Below are 22,377 nucleotides of genomic sequence, written 5' to 3'. Positions count from 1 at the left end.
CATGAGACTCTTTCTTGATCTCGGGGTTGTGAGTTTGAGCCCTATGTTGGGTGTGGAGAGTACTTAAAAAGAAAATCTTTTAAAAAAAGGAAAACCTGAGGGGCTCCTAGGTGGCTCAGTCAGTTGAGCGCCCGACTCTGGATTTTGGCTCAGGTCATGATCCTAGGGTGGAGGGATGATGGTGCCCCCTGCCCGGCTCTGTGCTAAGAGTACCGGGATTCTCTCTCTCTCTCTCTCTGCCTTTCTCCCATTCATGCTCTCTCTCTCAAATAAAAAATTAAAAACATTTTTAACTGATGAAAGACAATTTTAAATAAGGCACACATGAAAAATTACTAAGTGCCTTTCAAGATACTAAAACATTTTTTCTTAAATTTTTTAACATTTATTTATTTTTGAGACAGAGAGAGTCAGAGCATGAATGGGGGAGGGTCAGAGAGAGAGGGAGACACAGAATCCGAAACAGGCTCCAGGCTCTGAGCTGTCAGCACAGAGCCCCATGCGGGGCTTGAACTCATGGACTGTGAGATCATGACCTGAGCTGAAGTCGGACGCTTAACCGACTGAGCCACCCAGGAGCCCCAAAACAAACATTTTTTTAAACGTTTATTCAGTTTTTTAGAGACAGAAAGCGAGCAGGGGAGGGGCAAAGAAAGAGGGAGACACAGAATCCAAAGCAGGTTCCAGGCTCTGAGATGTCAGCACAGAGCCCTTACGAACCAAACCTGTGAGATCGTGACCTGAGCTGAAGTCAGACACTTAACCGACTGAGCCACCCAGGCGCCCCTTTTCAAGATGTTTTAGATCACTGGCTAATAACCCCACCTATGGGTCATCCAGGGGAAGTAATTTTGTCTGACATAGTATTTACTATCGATTAGGGCCCAGATTTTCTATAGGAAGTTAAGAGGTTAACCTGTAGAAGACTGATAAGCAGCAATTTATTTTTGTCTGGCAGAAAAAAAAAAAAAGTTATGGTGTTATTGCCGGGTAAGAATTAACTTTTTTTGTACCTAACTTTTCAATCTCATTCTGGGCTTCGTATTTCCACTGTCAGTAATGGTTTTTCGTTTCCTCCTTTGATCCTTCATTCATCAAGTACTTAAATACATCTTGGTACTCCCTATATATTTGTATTGGTCAAGTTTCTCTTGGTGCAGATTTTACATGGACAAGTAGTAGCATGCCATACACGCTGTTCCACCCATTGAAGACTTTCACTTGATACCTCTTAGAGATAGTTTCATATCAGAACGTAAAGAGCTTCCTTACTCGTTTTACCACTGTATAAAATACATCATATGGATGTATACTTATCACAGCCATAAGCAATTTAGCTAGTCCCCTGCTGATGGACACTTAGGTTGTTTCCACTCTTAGTATTGCAAATAGCGCTGTGTGGACAACCTCCTAAGTAGATTAGAGTAGAATCATTTGTACAGATCTGGATGGGAGAGCACAAGGGGCTCCAGAGGGCAAAGGAGCCTTAGGGAGGGACCTGATCACCTGCTCCCAGCCTGGCCTAGCCCATCTTTCCCTGACTTTGTGCCCGCCTGGCCTCCTCCTCCTGCTTCCTCCTCTCCATCCTGAGCTCCTGATATCTCCAGATAGGAAGGGTCAACCTTCGATTCTCTCCAGGCCTGGACTCTGGCTTGTGCTGTCTGGGAGATGAGGGTGCCTTGGAGAGGCGGATCTTTGGGGCTTGGGGCCTGGGGCTGCTATCGTCCCTGGGTTGTAGCCACTGAGGGCACATACTCAACACGCCCTGAGGGCTCTGGTAGGGGATGAGGGCCCGGGGGCCAGGGGCTACCTGGGGGGGCTGGGGATCTGGGGGCGGGGGAGGGGCAGTGCCTAGCAGCTCTGGCACAGACTTGCTTCGGGTGCCCAGTGCAGGTGGGTGCTCAGGGCACAGGGTGTGGCAGGCAGTGGTGAGGAAGGGACTGGCCAGGCTGGTCGTGATGGTCACAAGGTGGTCCAGGACACCCCCCTCCTGAGGAAACCGGGCAAAGGGGAGGCTCAAGGTGGCCTGGAGTCGCTCTAGAAGAGATGGGGCAGCCTGGGCCTGGGCCTGGGCCTGGGCCACGAGCCCAGGCAGGGCTGGCCACTCGGGCTGGTAATGCTGGCTGAGCTGCTCTATCTGGGGGCGCCGCAGCAGCTTCCGGATCCTTTGCACGGTGTCGAAGCTGTCAGTCAGCACTGCCCACTCTAGGGCCGTCTTGCCCCGGACAGGATCCACCGCTGTCAGCTCAGCACCTGGGAGGGGGCACAGGAGTGGCGTGCGATGGGACAGGGATTGGTGAGTTGCAGAAGGGCAGACTCTTTAGCAGCAGGCCTGATTGGGGTCAGATGAAAAACCATAGAGTCCCACCCCGTCGCAGCTGGAATCTGGAAGCCATCGGTGGCTACAGCCTAGGGACAGTACCAGTCCCAGATCCCAACTTCCCAGTATAATGAAGGTGTTGGCTTCCTCTGGGATGCCTTCCATCTCTGACAAGGCAGGGTTCCAGGGACACGATGATGTGTAGTTGGGGCATGTGGCTGCGTGGGACATGCAGGGACCCTGGGTGGCTCAGTCAGTTAAGCGTCCGGCTCTTGATTTTGGCTCAGGTCGCCATCTTGCGGTTCGTGGGATCGAGCCCCCAGTTGGGGCTCCATGCTGACAGTGCAGAGGCCGCTTGAGATTCTGTCTCTCCCTCTCTCTCTCTCTCTCTCTCTCTCTCTCTCTGCCCCTCCCCTGCTCATGCTCTCTCTCTCTCTTTCCCTGTCTCTCTCTCTCAAAATAAATAAATAAACTTAAAAAAAAAAAAAAAAGACTAAAGAAGAAAACTGAAGTCCAGAGAGGGGAAAAGACTTCAGAGGGACCTGTTGGGGGTCTCCGAACCTGGAATAGAATAAGATCTCCTGGGGCGCCTGGGTGGCTCAGTCGGTTGGGCATCTGACTTCAGCTCAGGTCATGATGACTTCAGCTCAGGTCAGCTCATGGTTTGTGAGTTCGAGCCCCGCGTCGGGCTCTGTGCTGACAGCTCAGAGCCCGGATCCTGCTTTGGATTCTTTGTCTCTTTCTCTCTCTGCCCCTCCCCCACTTGTGCTCTGTCTCTCTCTGTGTCTCAAAAATAAATAAATGTAAAAAAAAAAAAATTAAAAAAAAAAAAAGAATAGAGATCTCCTGAGCCAATAAAGGGGTGGTGTGCAGGTTGCTCAGGACAGGGGGAGGCCCGAGCTGCACCTTCTGGGCAGGTGGAGTGGGGCCCTGCTGGTTCCCACTCCCCATTCTTCTGTTCATCAGCACACCCCTCGAATCCAGGTGGGGGGAGAGCAGTCAACTTGGGACAAAAGAGGGGTGTGGAGTTTCCTCCTTTCGCACCCCAGACACAGTTAGATGGCTTGGGGAAGGGAAGAGCTGGAGGCGGGGTCCCCCAGGGTGATGAACAGAGGGCAGCCCCACCTCAGGAAGAGTGAAGGCCCAAGACTGCACGAACAGTGTGAACTTCACTCCAGAACAACCCCACGCAGCCACATGCCCCAACTACACATCATCGTGTCCCTGGAACCCTGCCTTGTCAGAGATGGAAGGCATCCCAGAGAAAGCCAACACCTTCATTATACTGGTAAGGCCCAGAGAGGGAAGCCATCTGTCCCAGGTCACTCAGCTAGTGACAGAGCCCGGACCAGAACCCAAGTCTGGTTCCAGATAGCAGCCTTTCTTGTTTTTCCAGCTGGTCTAGGTTATCCTCCCTGGACCAACATTCACCATGGAAATAGAGCTATCCAAGAGCTAGACTTTGTTGATTGTGAGAAGCTCAAGCACACTCCCCTCCTCCAGGAAGTCGGCCTAGATTGATCCTCCATCTCCACTTCTCTCTTCGACTATACAGCTGACTTAGTGTCAGGCTGGAGAGCTTGGGGAGGGACTGGAGGTCACAAATCCCGGTCCAGGCCCCACGCACCTGCCAGGAGGAGGGCCGCCACACATTCCGAACGGTTCCGAATGGCGGCCTTCATCAGTGCCGTTAGCCCCCGCTGGTCCCGGCGCTCCAGGTCCAGGCCTGGGTAGTAGTTGAGCAGTAGACTCACCAGAGGCACATGACCTGCGAGGCACCAAGGACAGAGCTTAGCTGTCCTGGAAAGAGAGTGATGACACCCCAAACACTCCCTCCACCAAGCACAACAGTGTCCATGGTGGGAGAACCTTATACAAAAAGTGTGGGGTTGTGGCTCCATCTGAAGTGGGGGGGGGGGGGAATGGTAGGAGGTAAGGTCAACAGTCTGTCACCTGCTTGGGCAGCCAGCATGAGGGCTGTGTCCCCTTCCTTATCCTGCTGGTTCACATCGAGGAAAGGGCAGCGGCTGAGCAAGGCCACAACATTCTCAAAACCGCGGTAGCAGGCGACCATAAGACCTGTCTGGGGGAGGGGCAGCTCAGCTCCTGCTCTCTTTTCCAGGATCTCTTTGGGGCCCCTGTGCCCTCTAAATCCACACCATTCCCAGAGATGTCCCAGCCTCCAGGAAGACGCACCCTGGCTCCCTCCCTCCCTCCCAAGGATGCAGGCACTGAATGAGCGGCGCTGGGGACTCAGAGTTGCACCAGCTGCCCTGGGGAGCACCTGGGGTGGCTCACCCTCCCATTGCCATCCACCTGGACGGCCTCCTCCGGGGAGACCCCACCATCCAATGCGGCTTGGAGCTGGACAGGATCATTGCGGACACAGGCCCAGTACAAGGCCCCCAGCCTGCAGCCTGGGGCAGGGGTCTCGCTGCCAGGGCAGGACGATGCCTCCGACATGTCCGGCCCTCCCCGGCACAACGGCCGCTCTTCCTCTTCCAGCCCGGGGGGCAAGAAGACCCGTCGCTCCGCCTCACGCGGGTGCCATCTAGAACACAGAATGGAGGGGAGCAGTGTCTCCCTGTATCCCAGGGTGGGGTCCCCGCACCCCACCCACCTTATGAGAAGACAAGTTGTGGGCCGGGGCCCTAAGAGGGCAGCATCGTTCGCTGGGAGGATCCCAGCGAGAGTCAAGGAGAGGGGTGGTCTTCCCTTTCCCGCAGGACCTTACCCGGCGGCGTGTGGAGGTTCCCCGGGAGGCAGCCATTGCCGGGGGCTCACAGCATCCCGCAGACTCCCGGGAGCACACTCCCCGGGTCTCCGGGCCGGCCCGACGGGGACTCTCTGTCCCCAGAAAGCAGCGCAGGTAACAGATGGCTGGACTTACGGAACGAGCTGCTGCAAACACCCCGGGGCTGAGCTGGATCAAGCTGGGTTAGTAGGGGATGGGGGGTCGGGAGGGGCGGTTGCTCTCCTCCCCCAGCGACCCGGACCCGCCCTGGAGCCGGCCCCGAGTGGGCGGGGCCCGAGTCACGGTGGCTCCTCCCCCAGCTCCTCCTGCACCAAAAACACACCCTTCGGAGGCTGGGGCGGGGGGAGAGGGGTCGCGAGGTGTCCCCCACCCAACCCCGGAAAGCCCGAAGTCCCTTTCCCTTCCGCCAAGCGGGGGTGCTGGAAGGAGAGGGTGCAGGGCAGATGTCTCCCTGAATAGGGGCTGGGACTGGGGGAGGTGGGGCTCCGGGGGACCCCCGGACCTATTCTTTTGAGGTTCTGGGGAAATTAAAACATAAAGAATTGCCTAATTAGGAGTACATAAATTATGATGGGGGCTCCTGGGTGGCTCAGTCAGTTAAGCATCCTACTCTTGATTTGGGCTCAGGTCATGATCTCACAGTTTGTGAGATCCAGCCCCCTTCCAGCTCCAGGCTGACAGGATGGAGCCTGCTTGGGGTTCTCTCTCTTTGCCCCTCCTCTTCTCGCTCTCTCTCAAAGGAAAGAAATAAACTTAAAAAAAAAAAAAAAAGAAATCATGACATAGTAAGTTTCATGGACTAGTTTTGGTATGGTAAATTAAATACAAAATATTTAAATTGCATTAATATTAGATAATTGAATGAAATTAGTTATAATTATTTATCAATAATTATTAAATCATTCTTTAAACTAATACTAAATATTAAATTTAATCGGTGAGTTTTGGACCTCAGTTGTAGAAAATTGAGCCAACCATATTCCTCTGTTTATATCACTCCCACGATCAGCATGTACAAGATCTTTTTTTAAATTTTAGTTTATTTGAGGGGTGCCTGGGTAGCTCAGGCTGGTGGGCGTCCGACTTTGGCTCAGGTCATGATCTCACAGTCTGTGAGTTCAAGCCCGGCCTCGGGCTCTGTGCTGAGCTCCGTGCTGTCAGTGTGGAGCCTGAAGCCTGCTTCGGGTTCTGTGTCTCCCCCTCTTTCTGCCCCTCCCCCACTCAAGCTCTGTCTCAATCAAAAAATGAAAAAATGTTAAAAAAAATAAATTTTAGTTTATTTGGTTTTTCTCTTTCATCCCTGATCCCTACAGCCGATTCTTCTCATCCTTCCGTTTACCAACTGGTACTTATATATCCTTGAAAATGTACATTGCATTAGAAAAAGTAGTGTTGGTGGCTCCTGTGTGACTCAGTCTGTTAAGCGTCTGACTTCGGCTCGGTCATGATCTCACAGTTCGTGAGCTCGAGCCCGTGTGGGGCTCTGTGCTGACAACTCAGAGCCTGGAGCCTGCTTTGGATTCTGTCTCCCTCTCTCTGCCCCTCCCCCACTCATGCTCTGTCTCTCTCAAAAATAAACATTAAACAAATTTTTTTTAAAAAGTAGTGTTGGGGGGCGCCTGGGTGGCTCAGTCGGTTGAGCGTCCGACTTCAGCTCAGGTCACGATCTCGTGGTTCACAAGTTCAAGCCCCGCGTCGGCTCTGGGCTGACAGCTCAGAGCCTGGAGCCTGCTTCAGATTCTGTGTCTCCCTTTCTCTCTGCTCCTAACCCACTCTCTCTCTCTCTCTCTCTCACAAATAAATAAACATTAAAAAAAATTTTTTTTAAATAGTGTTGGGGCGCTTGGGTGGCTCAGTCAGCTGAGTGTCAGACTCTTGATTTCCCCTCAGGTCATGATCCCAGGACCCTGGGACCCAGCCCCGTGTCTGAGCTGAGCACGGAACCTGCTTGGGATTCTCTCTGTCTCTCCCTCTGCCCCTCTCCCACGATCGTATCCTCTCTCTCTCTGTAAAATAAAAAATAAAAAATAAAAAAGGTAGTGCTGATGTATGAATGTTTTAACCAACACCTTAGAACTGTGTGACAAAACTCATTCTGTTTTTTTTTTTCACCCCACGCTGTTTTTGAGATCCACTCCTCCTTGCTTTCTGTGCTGTGTGCTAGTTAGGAATGTCTTGGGTTGTAGTTAACCAAAAGCTGGCCTCTGGGTGTGGTGGGCACCAACATCGATTCCAAACTCCTTTTTAGTGTTTCTCCTGAACTACCGAAGGGAAAAAAACTAAAACGACACTTCCTCGATTCCCTCGCGTTAGGAATCTGTGATTTAGTTTCTGCTCTTGTGCAAGACATAAATTTGGAACAGAGCTAAATACCATGGGACATCTGTTTTGCTGTCACAGATCAGGACAGATGCAGTAGGGCTCTGGTGAGCAGCTTCCTGATTCATCGGCTTCCTGTAGCAGTGACTGCTGCTTCCCGATCACCGGCAGAGGTCATGTGCTTGTCGAAGCTGGGAGTTGTTTCTGAACCTAGAACGTGCTTCTCCATTCCTTTATGTTGACAGCAGCCAGATTTATTTCTGTTGTCTACGGCTGAGCCCTAACTGACACAAATGGCTTAACTAAATAGGGGTTTATTCTTCACACAAGATTAAGAAGTTCAGGGATAAGCTGTTGGTGTTGATATAAACTAATGATGGCAGGGGCCTTCTCTGGGAGTCTCTTGACTTTTCCTCATGGTCACAAGATGGCTGTGTACTTCCAGCCACGACAGTAAAATGTGGTGAACGCACACCATGGAATTCTATGCAGCAGCTAAAAGAAATCTAGTAGATTATGTGTTAGACATCACTCATCAGATGGCACAATCCCCATCTCTAACCCCCGTCTCTCTAATCACTTTTTAGTTAAATGTGACCACATAACACAGTTTTGGCCAGCAAAATACAAGCAGCGGTCTGATGGGTGACTCTCCTGGGAAAATCTTTGCTCTCTTGCTAAAAGATATGGGGCATACTTTTTACCTCCGTCTTTCTCCCCTCTTCTTCCCGCTGCATAAAATTGCACCGTTGTGGGGAGCCTGGGTGGCTCAGTTGGTTGAGTGTCCGACTTCAGCTCAGGTCATGATCTCACGGCTTGTGGGTCTGAGCCCTGCGTCAGGCTTTGAGCTGACAGCGCGGAGCCTGCGTCAGAGTCTCTGTTCCCTCCCCGCTCCCGCTCTCTCTCTCAAAAATAAATAAACATTAAAAAAAAATTGTTTGTAATTCCACAGTGTGCATCCATCAGATTTGACTTCTCTGTTCTTCCAGTGTTGAACACCCAGTTGCCTCCAACTTCCTGCCACTACAAATAACGCTGCATGGGGCGTTTGGGTGGCTCAGTCGGTTAAGCGTCCGACTGCAGCTGGGGTCAGTGATCTTGCAGTCCGTGAGTTCGAGCCTCGCGTCAGGCTCTGTGCTGACAGCTCAGAGCCTGGAGCCTGTTTCAGATTCTGTGTCTCCCTCTCTCTGACCCTCCCCCGTTCATGCTCTGTCTCTCTGTGTCTCAAAAATAAATAAAGGTTAAAAAAAATTAAAAAAAAACAAATAACGCTGCATGAACATCCCGGAACGCATCTAGTAGGCCTGTGAGAGAGTGTCTCTGAGACTGCTAGGTCACAGGGCACATATATGCTTAACGACCAGGTATTGTCAGATTGCGCCCTATTTCTGAAGTGTGCCCACCAGCGATGCAGAAAAGCCTCCCTACATCCTTGGCCACGCTCGTAATTATCCAGCCTTCTAATTTTTGTCAATCGGATGGTACAGAACTAGAAGGTAGTATCACTATTTTCCACCGGATTTTTCTGGTTATCGACAAGGTGAGCATCTTTCCAAATACCCGAGAGCCATGCTTGTGTCCCCTGCTGCAAACCGCCTGTTCCTAGCCTTTGTCCGATACTCTGTTGAGTTTTCTTATCTTTTTCTTATTGCTGTTTCAGGAATTCCTTTTAATAGTCTAGATAATAAACCCATTTCTAAATGGGTTTTTTTAAGTGTATTTATTTATTTATTTATTTATTTTGAGAGAAAGAGAGGGAACGAGTGGGGGAAGGGCAGGGAGAGGAGAGAAACAATCCCAGGTAGGCTCCACGAGCCCAATGAGGGGATGGATCCCGCGAACCTGGGATCATGACCTGAGCCCAAATCAAGAGTTAGACACTCAACCGACTGAGCCATCCAGATGCCTCCACTGTCAAATGGGTTTTTAAGTGTCCTGACTGTACCATATACAGTTCTGTACCACGTACACCTTTGGAAAGTCATCAAAATTTCTCCTTATGCTTTGTGCCGTTGGGTCTTTGTTTAAGAACTTTCCACTCCAAGATCACAAAGATCTTCATTTCTTTTATTAATCTTGCAGTTTTATTCGTTTTTACTTTCCTGTTTTGGGGGGATAGAGAGAGTGCGTGGGCATGAGGGCACAAGCGGGGGAGGGTCAGAGAGTGAGCAGGAGAGAGAGAACCTCAAGCAGGTTCCAGGCTCAGCATGGAGCACCCTACTTGGAGAATGATCTCATAACCCTGAGATCATGACCTGAGCTGAAACCAAGAGTCAGACGCTCAACCGACTGAGCCACCTAGGTGCCCCTGCAATCTTTTTTTAAAAATGTTTTAATGTTTATTTATTTATTTATTTAAAAAAATGTTTAATGTTTATTTATTTTTGAGAGAGAGAGAGAGAGTGACAGAGCACAAGCAGGGGAGGGGCAGAGAGAGAGGGAGACCCAGAATCCAAAACAGACTCCAGGCTCTGAGCTGTCAGCACAGAGCCCGACGTGGGGCTCGAACTCAGGAACCGTGAGATCATGACCTGAGCCAAAGCTGGACACTTAACTGACTGAGCCACCCAGGTGCCCTTGCTATTTTGTTTTTAATAGTTAGTCTTTAATCCATCTGAATTTATTCTCATATACAGTATGAAGAAGGGATCTGTTATGAATTGTGTGCCCGCTAAAATTCGTATGTGGAAACCCTAACCCTCAATGTAACTGTATTTGAAGACAGGGCCTTTGTGGACGTCCTTAAAATTAAATGGGGGGGGGGGGACCCTACCCCTCCCCCGCTTGTACTCTGTCTCTGAAAAATAAATAAATGTAAAAAAAATTTTTTTAAATTAAATGAGGTCATGGATTGGGGTCCAAATCCAATAGGGTTGCTGTCCTTTCAAGAAAAGGAAGAGACACCAAAGGTCCCTCCTGTTCTCTCTGTTCCTTTTTTCCTTTTATAATTAATTAATTAATTTTGAGAGGGGCGGGGGGGAGGGGCAGAGAGAGAGAAAGAATCCCAAGCAGGCTCTGCAGTGACAGCGCATGACCCCTAAACAGGGCTCGAATTCACGAACCATGAGATCATGACCTGAGCCGAATTTGGATGCTTAACTGACTGAGCCCCCCAGGCGCCCCTCTCTGTCCCTTTCTTTCTCTCTCCCCACTGCCCCTGTCCCGTGTGAGATAGCGGAAAGGCCAAGTGAGGGCACAGTGAGAAATCTATGGTATATAAGCCAAGAAGAGGGTTCTCACCAGAAGCCAACCCTGTTGGCACTTTGGTCTTGGACGTCCAGCCTCCAGAACCGTGAGGAGATACATGTCTGTTGTTTAAGCCATCCAGTCTATGCTAATTGTTGGGGCAGCACAAGCAGCCTAATGTACAATCCAACTTTGTTTCTCTCCAGTTAGTGAGGTGACCCCATCTATGAGACAGTTCTCTCTCCTTTGATGTCTAGTGTCACCTCTATGGTATACGAACTGCGAATTCTCTTTAATGTTTCATGCTGTGTTTGAGTTCTCTGACGTCACCTTTTTAGACTGCTCTTCCGCGAAGGCCCCCTTGATTGTATTACTCTAGCTTTGGGGTCTGTCTGACTGCCTGACAGTGGGGTTCTCCATGTTCGAGTTTCTTTTTCAAAACCAATTTTTATTCTTTCATATAAAATTGCAAACAAATTTGTTTTCCTTTAAAGCTTGCCTTTTTGCTCTTGCTGCGTTTAAAATCTTCTCTTTGTCTGTGGTGTTCTAAAGTTTTACTCTTGGGGTGCCTGGGTGGCTCAGTCACTTAAACATCCGATTCTTGATTTCGGCTCAGGTCATGATCTCACAGTTCGCGGTCTGAGGCCCACCTTGGGCTCTGTGCTGACAGCATGGAGCCTGCTTGGGATTCTCTCTCTCTCCCCTCCCCCTTCCCCTCCCTGACTCATGCTCCAGCTCAAGCGCATGCATATGCACTCTCTCTCTCTCTCTCTCTCTCTCTCTCAAAATAAATAAACTTAAAAAAATTTTTTAAATAAAGTTTTACTCTTACGTGTAGGCATGAATTTCTTATTGTTTATCTTTCTTCAGATATTGTATCTATCCTGCTTTTGGATCTGTAAATTGTCCTTCATCAATGCTGGAAAATTCTGAAAATCTCCCATTAAGTTCACCTTGGCTCTGTCAAAGATAGACTGTGGATATTGTGGGGTGGCTGGCTGGCTCAGTCGAAAGAGCATGAGCCCCTTGATCTCCAGGTTGTGAGTTCAAGCCCCATGTTGGGTATAGAGAGTACCTGAATAAATAAAACTTAAGGGGTGCCTGGGTGACTCAGTCGGTTGAGCATCCGACTTCGGCCCAGGTCATGATCCCACGTTTCGTGGGTTCGAGCCCCGCATCAGGCTACGTGCTGACAGCTCAGGGCCTGGAGCTTGCTTCGGATTCTGTGTCCCCCTCACTCTCTGCCCCTCCCCCACTCTGTCTCTCTGTCTCCCAAAAATAAACATTAAAATAAATACATACATACATAAATAAAATAAAACTTAAAAAAAAGAAAAAGACTGGAAATTGAAGCTCAAGTTTGCCTAATTCAACAAATATTTTCAAAAATGTTTTTTAATTTATTTTCGACAGTGAGAGAGAGAGAGACAGAGCATGAGCAGGGGAGGGGCAGAGAGAGAGAAGGAGACACAGAGTCCAAAGCAGGCTCCAGGCTCCAATCTGTCAGCATAGAACCCGACATGGGGCTTGCACTCGTGAACCCCAAGATCATAACCTGAACTGAAGTGGACCGCTTAACCAACTGAGCCACCCAGGCGCCCCCAACAAATATTTTCAGACTAAAGTAGATTCCATGTTTTGTTTCCTTGTCTGGGTTCCTGCCTTCCCTTAGAGTTTAACCTAATAAATTCTTGCTATCTGGCCAGCTCTTCTAACTTTTAAAATAATTTGTATTTGTATTTTAACTAGCATTTTTAAAATAAATTTTTAAGTTTGTTTATTTATTTATTTATTCATTTATTTAGAGAGCACAAGCGGGGGAGGGGGCAGAGAGAAGGAAAGACAGAATCCCAATCAGGCTCCATGCCACCTGCACAGAGCCCAATGCAGGACACGAACTCACGAACCTTGAGATCATGACCTAAACCGAGATCAAGAGCTTAACTGACTACACCAGCAGGCAGCCCTTAACTGGCATTTTTGCTGTTTTACTTGGGAATATCAGTCCAGAGTCTAGGCAGTCATGCTATTGGAAATAAAATTTCCTCTAATCCTAATTAATTAAAAAACAATCTAATAGGAATATGGGCAAAAGACGTAATTAATTCATAGAAGAAATACAAACGGCCAATAAACATTTGTAAAGATGCTTAATCTCACAAGTAAGCAGGAAAAGGCAAATTAAAACAATAATGAAATATTACTTTGGGTCCACAGCTTAGCAAAAATTAAACATTAATAATATTAAGTGCTTACACTGTTGGGGGGAATGGAAATTAGTGAAGTATTTTTGGAAAGCATTTTGACAGCATCTTTCAAAATAACAAATGTACATACACATGAACCCAGAAATTTTGCGTTTAGAAATCTTTCCAAAACAGTACTTGCATATGTGAACAAAGATATACTGTATATACTTTGCAGCATTGTTTCTAATTGTAAAAAAAAATTTTCTAACTTAAATGTTCATTAGTAGAGGAAGGGCTTGAAAAAATATGAGATATATCACATGAGATTATGTATGCCTCCATTAAAAAATAATTAGATCCATATGGACTACTCTGAAAATATCCCTGAGACATGTTGTTAATTGAAGAGGAAAAAAAAACGTGTGTGTGTGTGTGTGTGTGTGCGCGTGCGTGTGTGAGATTGGCTACTTACATGTATGCAAATGCATACAGAGGCCTGGAACAGTAGTTGTAAACATTGGCTGTACCCTATACTCACTTAGTCACTTTAAAAACAATAGTATGGGGGGCGGGTGCCTGGGTGGCTCAGTCAGTGAAGCGTCCAGCTTTGGCTCAGGTTGTGATCTTGAAGTTAGTGAGTTCCAGCCCAGCATCGGGCTCTCTGCTGTCAGCACAGAGCCTGCCTCAGATCCTCTGTCCCCCCCCCCCCGTACCTCCCCCACTTGTGCTCTCTCTCTCTCTCTCTCTCTCAAAAATAAATAATTAAATAATTAACAAACAAACAAACAAACAAACATTAAAAAAAATAGTGATGCCTGGCACCCACTCCGGAGATTCTGAGGTAATTAGTCTGAGCACAACTTGGGTGATGGGATTCTAAAATCTCCCCATGTGGGGCGCCTGGGTGGCTCAGTTGGAAGAACATGTGACTCTTGGACTCAGGGTTATGAGTTTGAGTCCCATGTTGGGTATACAGAGTACTTAAAATAAATAAATAAATTTTTTTAATTAAAATAAAAAAGGGGCGCCTGAGTGGGTCAGTCGAGCATCTGGCTTCAGCTCAGGTCGTGATCTCATGGTTTGTGAGTTCGAGCCCCAAAGCGGCCTCTGTGCTGTCCGTGAGAAACCTGCTTTGGATCCTCTGTCTCCCTCTCTCTGCCTCTTCCTTGCTTGCGCTCTCTTTCTCTCAAAAATAAACATTAAAAAAAAAAATTAAAATAAAAAATAAAATCTCTCCATGTGATTCTAACATGTAGCCAAGTCCCAGGACTCTTGTAAATGACCTGTGTTAAAGCATCGCCGGGGTGCCTGGGAGGCTCACTCGGTTAAGCCTCCGACTTCAGCTCAGGTTGTGATCTCACAGTTTGTGAGTTCGAGCCCTCCATGGGGCTCTGCGCTGACAGCGCAGATCCTGTGTCTCCCCCTCTCTCTGCCCCTCCCCACTCGCGCTCTTTCTCTCTCCCTCTCTCAAAAATAAATAAACATTGAGAAAAAAAAATTTTTTAAAGCATTGCCAGTGTTTAATTTGAGGGAGGAGAATAGGAATGAGGTGAAAGGAAACCCCATGTTTTCCTTTTTCAACTTCTATGATGTTTGAATCTCCCACCAAGATAATTACTACTTCAGGGCGCCTGGGTGGCTCAGTCAGTTGAGCATCCAACTTTGGCTCGGTCATGATCTCACACTTTGTGGGTTCGAGTCCTGCACTGGGCTCTGCGCTGACAGCTCAGAGCCTGGAGCCTGCTTTAGATTCTGTGTTTTCCTCTCTCTCTGCCCCTCCCCTGCTTGTGCTCTTTCTCTCAAAAATAAATAAACATAAAAAACATCATTATTACTTCATAACAAAAGGGGAAAAAGAATCACAAAGATTTCCCTGATTATTTCCTCCTCTTCCTCCCCAACTGCCTATATGTATGTATATATATTTTAAAGTAATCTCTACACCAAACCTGGGGCTCGAACTCCTGCCCCCAAGATCCAGAATCATGTTCCACAGCCTGAGCCAACCAGGCTCCCCTCCCCAATCTCTCTTGTACACAGAGTTCATCGCTTCTCAGTGTTGCCTCTAAACGGCACCCATTCATTCATTCATTCATTCAATAACTATTAACTGAAACCTGCTTTGTGTCAGACACTTACTTTGGCTCTTCATACGAGTTATCATTAATCTTGTTCTTGGCTGTTTCCCTCACCTTGGTCGTCCTTGTCTCCTGTATCTAGCAGTGTTAGCCACTCAGGAAATGCAAGTTCCTGGACAGTCTCTCCTCTGGCCTAAAGAGCCTCCTCCTCCCCACCTCCAGTGCTGTTCAGCAATGACTGTAAAGGCATAGGAGACTTTGGTCTGTGCTGAGAGGCTCCAAGGACATCTAACTAGGTAAACGGGAATTTCATTTCACATTTTGCTTTTCCAATTATCTTCCTCCAAGCCTAGAGAAGCTACCTCTGGTTCAGCACAGAGCACCCCCCACACAGCCTCGGCAAGGGTCTTGTTCTGCAAGGCCACTCTCAGCCAGCAGGTGGCAGCCCTGGGCAGGAATTAGGGGAACATCCTCAACCCAGCGTTGAGGTTATAGCATAAGGTCCTGGGGTTGGGTGTAGGGGCAAGGTCTTGGGAGGGCAGGTGCACAGGAGGAGGGAGATGGAGTCCCACTTTGGGTCCCAAAGCATGGTAGACAAGGCATTTATTTCTGTAGATCAGCTTTAGCCAAGCTGACTGGATACCCAGGTTTGTGAGGTTTCTTTTACCTTCTGCCTGCAGCAAAGCTGTTCCATGGTGCCCTGTCCAAGCTTCTGTCCTCAGGAGGACTGTATGCTTGTCCCTTCCTAACCTCCTTTCCGGTTCCCCAGGCTGGGTGTTGACCCTCCTCGTGCATGTCTTTGCTGTTAGGGATGATTGTGGTAGAGGGGGACTGGAGGTTGCTGGGTAATGCCTAAAATATGAAGACATCCTGGGTGTTACAGGTACATTTCAGTCAGGGCCTCAGTGTGGCAGTGTCGAGGATTAACCATGAGGGAACGGTACAGGCTATCAGGTTATCGTCCTTCTGATCTCTTAGCTGCTGGGGTCTTCTGATGGGGGTACACTAGAATGCTCTTTTCTTGCCACTCCAACTTCCTTCCCTTCAGTCTTGATCTCCTCACTGCCTTCTGTCTGTCCATCTTCTTTCTGCCTGCCTGACTTCACCTCTTCTCCATCTTTTCAGTTTTGATCTTTCTCATCTCATCGTCTGGATCTTTCCATCGTCTATCCTTCTAACACTCTCTTAAGCCCTGATCACATACATTGTCTGGAGCAGTGGCTTGAGTCTCTATCTAGTCCCTAACCATCATGCCATATCTCCAACCATCTAATCCTTTGGGCCGGGGTTTGCAGGAGTCTTGACTTGTGGAATTCAATCAGAAGGGAAGGGGAAGATTTGGGGAAAGTGTAGTGGCACATCTATAGAGAAAGAGCTCAGCAAACTCTCGAGTTAAGTTTGGAGCACAGGCCAGTCACTGGGAGGGAACCAAATGTACTGTCATCTCAACCTCTGGCTTTCTTCCAGGGTCTTTTTCCAGCACAAGCTCCCTATTCCCACCCTACAGGCCTGGTGGCAGGTATAGCGGGGGCCGGCAGTCAGTAGGGAAATGGCCTACCCCAGCTGAGGAACTAGACATGGGATAGGACCCAACATGGTGGGATAGCGAATGGAGGAGATGACCTCTGACCCCAGCTCTGGCCCCTTCTGGGGGTCCCGTGTGACCTGCCATAGGTCATGCCCCCTCCTCCCTTACCATATCTACATCACAAAACCCACAGCTCGTAACTCAATGCCAGCCAGGGAAGTCTGGGATTGATTTAGGATCCCTTCTGACCAGTTCACCACCACTGGACTATGGCCCCTGGGGTGGAGGTGGGGATGAGGGTCATGGGTGAAGTTCAGGCAGGGGATCCTGACGACCACTACATCATACCTGTTGCACTCTTAGTGGATGTGTTGGGGGGAAGGGTCCAAGCACAGGAGTTCAAGGTTCTCACTGACCAGCCCCTTCCTGGCTCAGCTCAGGGCCATGCCGAGGGAGCAGTGGCCATGGCCTAGTAAGGACTCAGGGACAGTGTCCTCAGGATTCAGAGCCAAGGCATCCTACAAAACAGAGATTCTTGTTACCCACCAAGAGGGCGCTCCGATGGGTCCTAAGTGCCCCACCCCCAATCTCAGTTACGCTGAGTTACTCAAAGCCAGGTCTCCCCACCAGGAATGCCATAGCCCAAGACCCACCAGATTCTACATTTATATTTCTCCTGGTGCATTTCTTATCGTTCGTTTCCCTTCATCCACCTTTCCATTCTGGAGATACCACTGAAGAATTTCCTCCACTTGGAATATTTCAAACGTTTTTGACCATCACCCACAGTAAAATACATCTACCTCTGGCCCCAGGACACATAAACATCCACAGAACTAAAAGCAAAAGTTTTACGTAACATTGTACATGATGTTTTCTACTCTATTCCATTTTGTTGTTTAAAAATGATTTCACAGGGAGGTGGTGCCTGGGTGACTCAGTCAGTCAGTTAAGCGTCTGACTCTTGATTTCTCTCTTGATTTTGGCTCAAGTCATGATCTCTTGGTTTGTGAGATCAAGCCCCACGTTGGGCTCTGGCAGCGAAGAGCCTGCTTGGGATTCTCTCTCTCTGCCCCTCCCCCTCGCTCAAGTGCTCTTTCTCTCTCAAAATAAATAAATAAACTTAAAAAAAATGATTTCACTGGGGTGCCTAAGTGGCTCAGTCAGTTGAGCATTCGACTCTTGGTTTCAGCTCAGGATATGATCTTGGGGTTCATGGGTTCGAGCCCCCCATGGGGCTCTGCGCTGATAGTGAGGAGCCTGCTTGGAATTCTGTCTGTCCCCTGCTGTCTCTCAAAATAAATAAACTTAAAAAAATGATTTCACAAACAACTAAGGAGCTGGCACTTACAGTTTATAAGTAACCTCTTATATTTTGACATCTTCACAAGCAGTAAAGCCCATTTTATAAAGAGAAAAATCCCTATTATCCTCATAAAAGCCCAGTGAGAAGGTAAGGCAGGGTTTTTCATCAACCCATTTTATAGATGAGAAACACAGACACTGAGCGGCTAATGGACCTGCTTGAGATCCCCCCTCTCCGCAACCCCCCCTCCCCCCGGTGATTTTCTGAGATGGGATTCCAAGCCAGGTCGTCCACGTGCTGGTTTGCAGTTCCCTGTGCCCCCAAATCCTCTCTCCCTCCCTCTCATCGCCAACCCTCCCAATTGACTTCATTGTCTCTTTCCAGTTTGAAGGCCATCCCCTTCCAGGAACATGAGGGACAGAGCAGCTGAGTAATTCTGTTTTCTTGTCATCTGTTAACACTGCACCATCTGCCAGCTCTACCCTGGGCTCCTACCATCTCCGTGAGATGCCGGATGGCAGGGGAAGGGGTGGGGGGCGGTAAGGCTGCTGCCGTCCTGGAGTCTGGACCTCCGGGCCCCCCTTCACCAGGGAACTCCGAAATACCCACACAAGGCTCATTTTTCTGCTCAGCCCCAACAGCAGCGGGCTAGAATTACAGGGATAAGCAAGGGAGCGGAGCGGGATGGGAGGAAGGACTTCCTGACGTCACAGGGATAAAACAATAGGATCCACCCCTCCCCCACTCTCAGGGTCTTGTCTTCAGGCCTCCACACCTCCACGGTGGAGACGGTGATGCTTCAGAGCTGTGAGGGTGACCTGATCCCAAGCAGCAGAAGCCCTGCAAGCCACTCGGGGTGAGGGCAAAGCAAGTCCATCTCACAGGGAGCCCAGGAAGATTTATGAGGCCTCGGGTGTGGCTGGCTGTTACTCAGCCTCTGACTTTTTAATTCCCCAGTCTCCTCACCCACCCCGCCTCCTCCCCAAGAGGGCCTTTGTGCAGGACAATGAGGAATCTATAAATTCCGGGGGACAGGGATGTGGGGGAGGGGAGCACTGGTCATTTCAGCTCAGCATCGACAGCAAAGGGTGGCCTCCATGGACCCGCCACGTCTCATCAGATCTGCACTAGAGCCCAGAGAGAAGGGTGGGCCATGCCTTACCACGGTCTTTTACGGATAAAGAAACTGAGGCTCCGAGGCAAAAGGTATCTCTAGTCCCTTCTTCATTTATTCCACCTTTCACTCATGTATTTATTCTCCTCTCTTACTCTTCCCCGGGTCCTTCCCTCACTCGGGCATTCACTCAACAAACACACGTGTTCACTCAACGGAAACCCACTGAGTACCAACTCGGTACCAGGGCAAGTCCAGAAGACACAACAACTGGTAAACCCTGGCCCACCCTGGAGGGGCACGCAGCAGTGGACTGTGACTCAAGAAGGGCCAAAGTATGGCTCCAACCCCCAGCTTCTCAGGCTGGCAGCCTGCACCCTTGTCCTATTCCTTTCCAGCAACAACCCTCTGTGGCTGATGAAGTGCTTTCATGAGCGTTTTTAAATTTAATCCCAGTGCTGGCTCTGGCAGTTAGGTAGTATGTAAGCCTTCCCCAGTCTTTTGCTAATGTGGCCCCAAGAGGATAAGTGGTAGCCCAAGATCACTCCTCTGGTGGGGGGCAGAATACCAGGACCCAGGCCCTTGCCACTGCACCACGGCTGTGGCTATACTCCTGGGTGCTGTGGGGATCCAGAGCACGGGCCTGGGCTGTGGCCTTACACTTCCTCTTCTACCCACTTGCCCAAACTAGCCGTGTGTCCCCCACCCCCACCCCCCATGCTGATCCTTCCCTAACGTTCTGTCCTCCTGTTCCATTCTGCCTTCCTGCTCCACTTATTAAATGCCCCGGGTGCACCTGTGTATTTATTTACTCAACTCACCCATCTGTTGTACAGTAATAACCAACTCAGTGCTTATGATGCACGCATGTGTTTGCAGACTGACCACACATTCTTGTGTGTGTCCTAGTATGTCTCTGCTGAGGATATTAGTATCTACTTTGTTGTACAAATTAAATTAGTTAAGCTATGTAAAGCACTTAGAATAATGCCTGGCACATCGTAAATGCTCAATGAGTCTTGGCTGCTAAGTTTACTGATACTGGAAACCACAGGCCTGCCCTAATCTATGAGGCATTTAGGTGAAACATAGGTGAATACAGGGATTTGCAGCTGGCTTCTCCCAGGGAGGGGCCCCCTTCGAAGTGACCAAATGGATTAGTATCCAGTTCATTCCCCAGGGACTCCTGCATTCCTTAAATGCGTGAAGTACATTCAGCACCTCCTAGGTCTGTGCCAGGCATTGCGCTAGCAGAGAATAAGAAAGACACCTGCTGTCATTCTGGTAAGTGAAACAAACCACAAACCAAGTGAATAAAGAAGATAATTACAGAAAGCAGTTAAGTCCTGAAGAAATAGATACAGTTAAGTGACACAGTACACCAGGCAGTTGGGTGTGGGGCTGCTGTAGCATTGTGGTCAGGATTCATGGGGAGCTGACAACCCTGTGAAGGATCTGGGCAGAATGTTCCAGGCAAAGGGAACAGCAAGACCGAAGCCAGAGGTGGGGAAAAGCTTGTCAAGTTCAAGGAATAAAAAAGGCATCCAGTGTGAGTGGCATCTGGGCAGAGGGGAGAGTGAACTAGGAGAGGTCAGAATAGGCAGGGGCAGTGTTAAGAAATTAGGGCTTTCTCTGTATGGCTTATTTCACTTAGCATCAATTTGACAGTAAATTTCATATATTAAAAAATAAAAAAAATAAAAAAAAAGAAATTAGGGCTTTCCTCCAAGGGAAGCTACGCAAGGTTGTTAAACAGGGAGTGACGTGCTCTTTTTTTTTTTTTTTTTTTTTCCCTGATTGGTATTTTTAACGTCCCCCTGGAAACTGTGTGAATTGACGGTCAGGGTCCAAGAGAGCAGACAGAAGACTTTGCAGTTGTGCAAGGAGGTGATAGGGGCTGAGACACAGGAGGTGGGGAGCTGGGACTGATCCAAGATACATCTTAGAGACAGAAGGGGCAAAATTTGCTGATGGACTGGACAACAGGGGAACGATGGGAGAGGAACTCAAGAAGAAAGAACCAGGGAAGCTCAATTGGTAGAGTCATCTCTGTCCTGAGCCATGAGTGTCCTCCAGCTCTCTTTGGCCCTGCCCCAGAGCCCCAGAAGCCTACTCTAGCCATTTACTCTCCCCCCCTGTCTACAGTCAGCAGTCCTAAATCAGGGGCAGTCCAGACCCGCTCATCGGGACCCTTTGTAAGAAAAAGTCCCTTGCTTTCCTCCAGAAAGAGCAGTACCTGCCAAGACCCAAGGCTTGGACTTCAGACCCCTTTTAACCTCTCCACCCGGCCCTCGTTTAGATCACAACCCGCACAACCTTACAGCTCCCCTCTCCCCAGCCTGGGCCACTGGCCCAACCTGAAAATCCTAGGAGCTTTGAGACCTGCGGGCGCTGGGCTTGTCGGGACACGGGCCTGCAAGCATTCTGGGGCCGGGAACGGGAAGGTGGGGCTTGGCTTTCCCTAAGGGAATCTCCCAGCCGGTTCCCGGGGGAAGGAAGTCCCCTCCCGGGCCGGCGCCCCGGCCCCGCCCCGCCCCGCCCCCCCGCCGGCTAGCTGGCCGCGGAGGCCGCCGCCCCTCCCGCCCTGGAAAGCGCTCGCAGCCGGTCTTCCGGCCTCGGGCTACGGGCGGGGGAGGGTCCGAGCCGTAATTGCTGCCATCTGCTCCCTCCCCTCCCCCACCCCCGCCAGGGGGAGGGGCCGGGACGCGCACCGCACGCCCCTCTTGACGCCCGGCCCCCTAGGGGCGGGGGCTTCGGGTGCCTCGCGAACCCTCCTAGGGGCGAGTGCTGGGGGGTGGGCATGGGGAGCGCGCCCGCAGCCTTTCGTGGGGAGGGGCCGAGGGGTCCCGAGCTGAAGGCACAGCGCTTTACCAGACACCGAAAACCAGCGTTCGGGTTCTACCCCTCGCGGGGTCGGGACTCCAAAGGGTCCTGGGGGGCCCACCCGCCTCTACTCACACGCGCGACGTCCGCACCGGTCTGTGGTTAAGGCCGGCGTTGGGACATTGACGCATCGATCTCTGTCTGAACAGGACGGATGTGACTGTGGGCGGGGAGGGGGAACCCAAGGCCGGGGCCTGGAGCCCGCGGGCGGGCGAGCCAGGGCGGCTGGAAACAGAACTTGGCCCTCAGACACCAGGGGCCGGGCTGAAAATCCTCCCAGTTACTACCCACTCCCCACTCGGAGGAGCTTGAGTCCATTACTTCGAGCCTCAGAGCCCTCAGAGTCCATTTCCTTGTCCGTAAAAACGGGATCCCCAGCTCCTACCTCTCAGGTGATTCCAAGGAGGGCGAGTTGCTAGCTCTGGGGAGATGGGGGTGGGTGGGTATCGGGCCTTCTGTCTGGCCTGGCGGAGTCCCTGGGACAGTGGGAGTGGGCCCTGTGGAAGGTGCTTGGCAGCTGAGAGCCTTGAGGAGGCAGGCAGAGGGAGGGTGGGCTAGGGACAGGAAGCCAGGGAACAGATCTTGGGAGCAGCCTCACTGGTTTCAAGCCCATCTCTGGTGACTTCTCTGCAACGTCAGCCTCAGGAGGTGAGGATATTGTCTGGCCTCTTTATCCAGCACTGATGATAGCTCTGGGGG

General features: G+C 49.9%; 1 protein-coding gene across 3 annotated transcripts; it reads right to left on the bottom strand.

The window, feature by feature from the left end:
• Positions 1–631: 631 nt before the first annotated feature.
• ANKRD33 (ankyrin repeat domain 33) lies at positions 632–4,540 on the bottom strand. 3 transcript variants are annotated; one of them, XM_049625492.1, is made up of 4 exons: positions 4,274–4,540; positions 3,948–4,088; positions 1,852–2,253; positions 632–1,657 (listed from the first exon to the last, which is right to left on the bottom strand). In XM_049625492.1, exons 1-4 carry the CDS (start codon positions 4,392–4,394, stop codon positions 1,503–1,505), a joined length of 819 nt encoding a protein of 272 aa, XP_049481449.1. In that variant the 5' UTR covers positions 4,395–4,540; the 3' UTR covers positions 632–1,502. The 3 variants fall into 3 exon arrangements, with proteins under 3 accessions (XP_049481449.1, XP_049481447.1, XP_049481448.1); XM_049625490.1 differs by having other exon boundaries at positions 632–2,253; positions 4,274–4,403; XM_049625491.1 differs by having other exon boundaries at positions 632–2,253; positions 3,972–4,088; positions 4,274–4,403.
• Between the last annotated feature and the right edge of the window lie 17,837 nt (positions 4,541–22,377).

The sequence above is a fragment of the Panthera uncia genome, chromosome B4, assembly GCF_023721935.1.
Source record: "Panthera uncia isolate 11264 chromosome B4, Puncia_PCG_1.0, whole genome shotgun sequence".
In the NCBI taxonomy this organism is placed as follows: domain Eukaryota; kingdom Metazoa; phylum Chordata; class Mammalia; order Carnivora; family Felidae; genus Panthera; species Panthera uncia.
Note: the sequence above shows the minus strand (reverse complement) of the source record. Positions and strands in the feature narration are given on the sequence as shown.

Excerpts from the sequence above, each read along its gene's own strand:
- ANKRD33 (XM_049625490.1), bottom strand. The coding sequence starts at position 4,394 with ATGGTCGCCTGCTACCGCGGTTTTGAGAATGTTGTGGCCTTGCTCAGC. Across the intron at positions 4,089-4,273 it reads CATGCTGGCTGCCCAAGCAG|GTCATGTGCCTCTGGTGAGT; the intron begins GTGACAGACTGT and ends GGTGCCTCGCAG. Across the intron at positions 2,254-3,947 it reads GGCGGCCCTCCTCCTGGCAG|GTGCTGAGCTGACAGCGGTG; the intron begins GTGCGTGGGGCC and ends GCCCCCTCCCAG.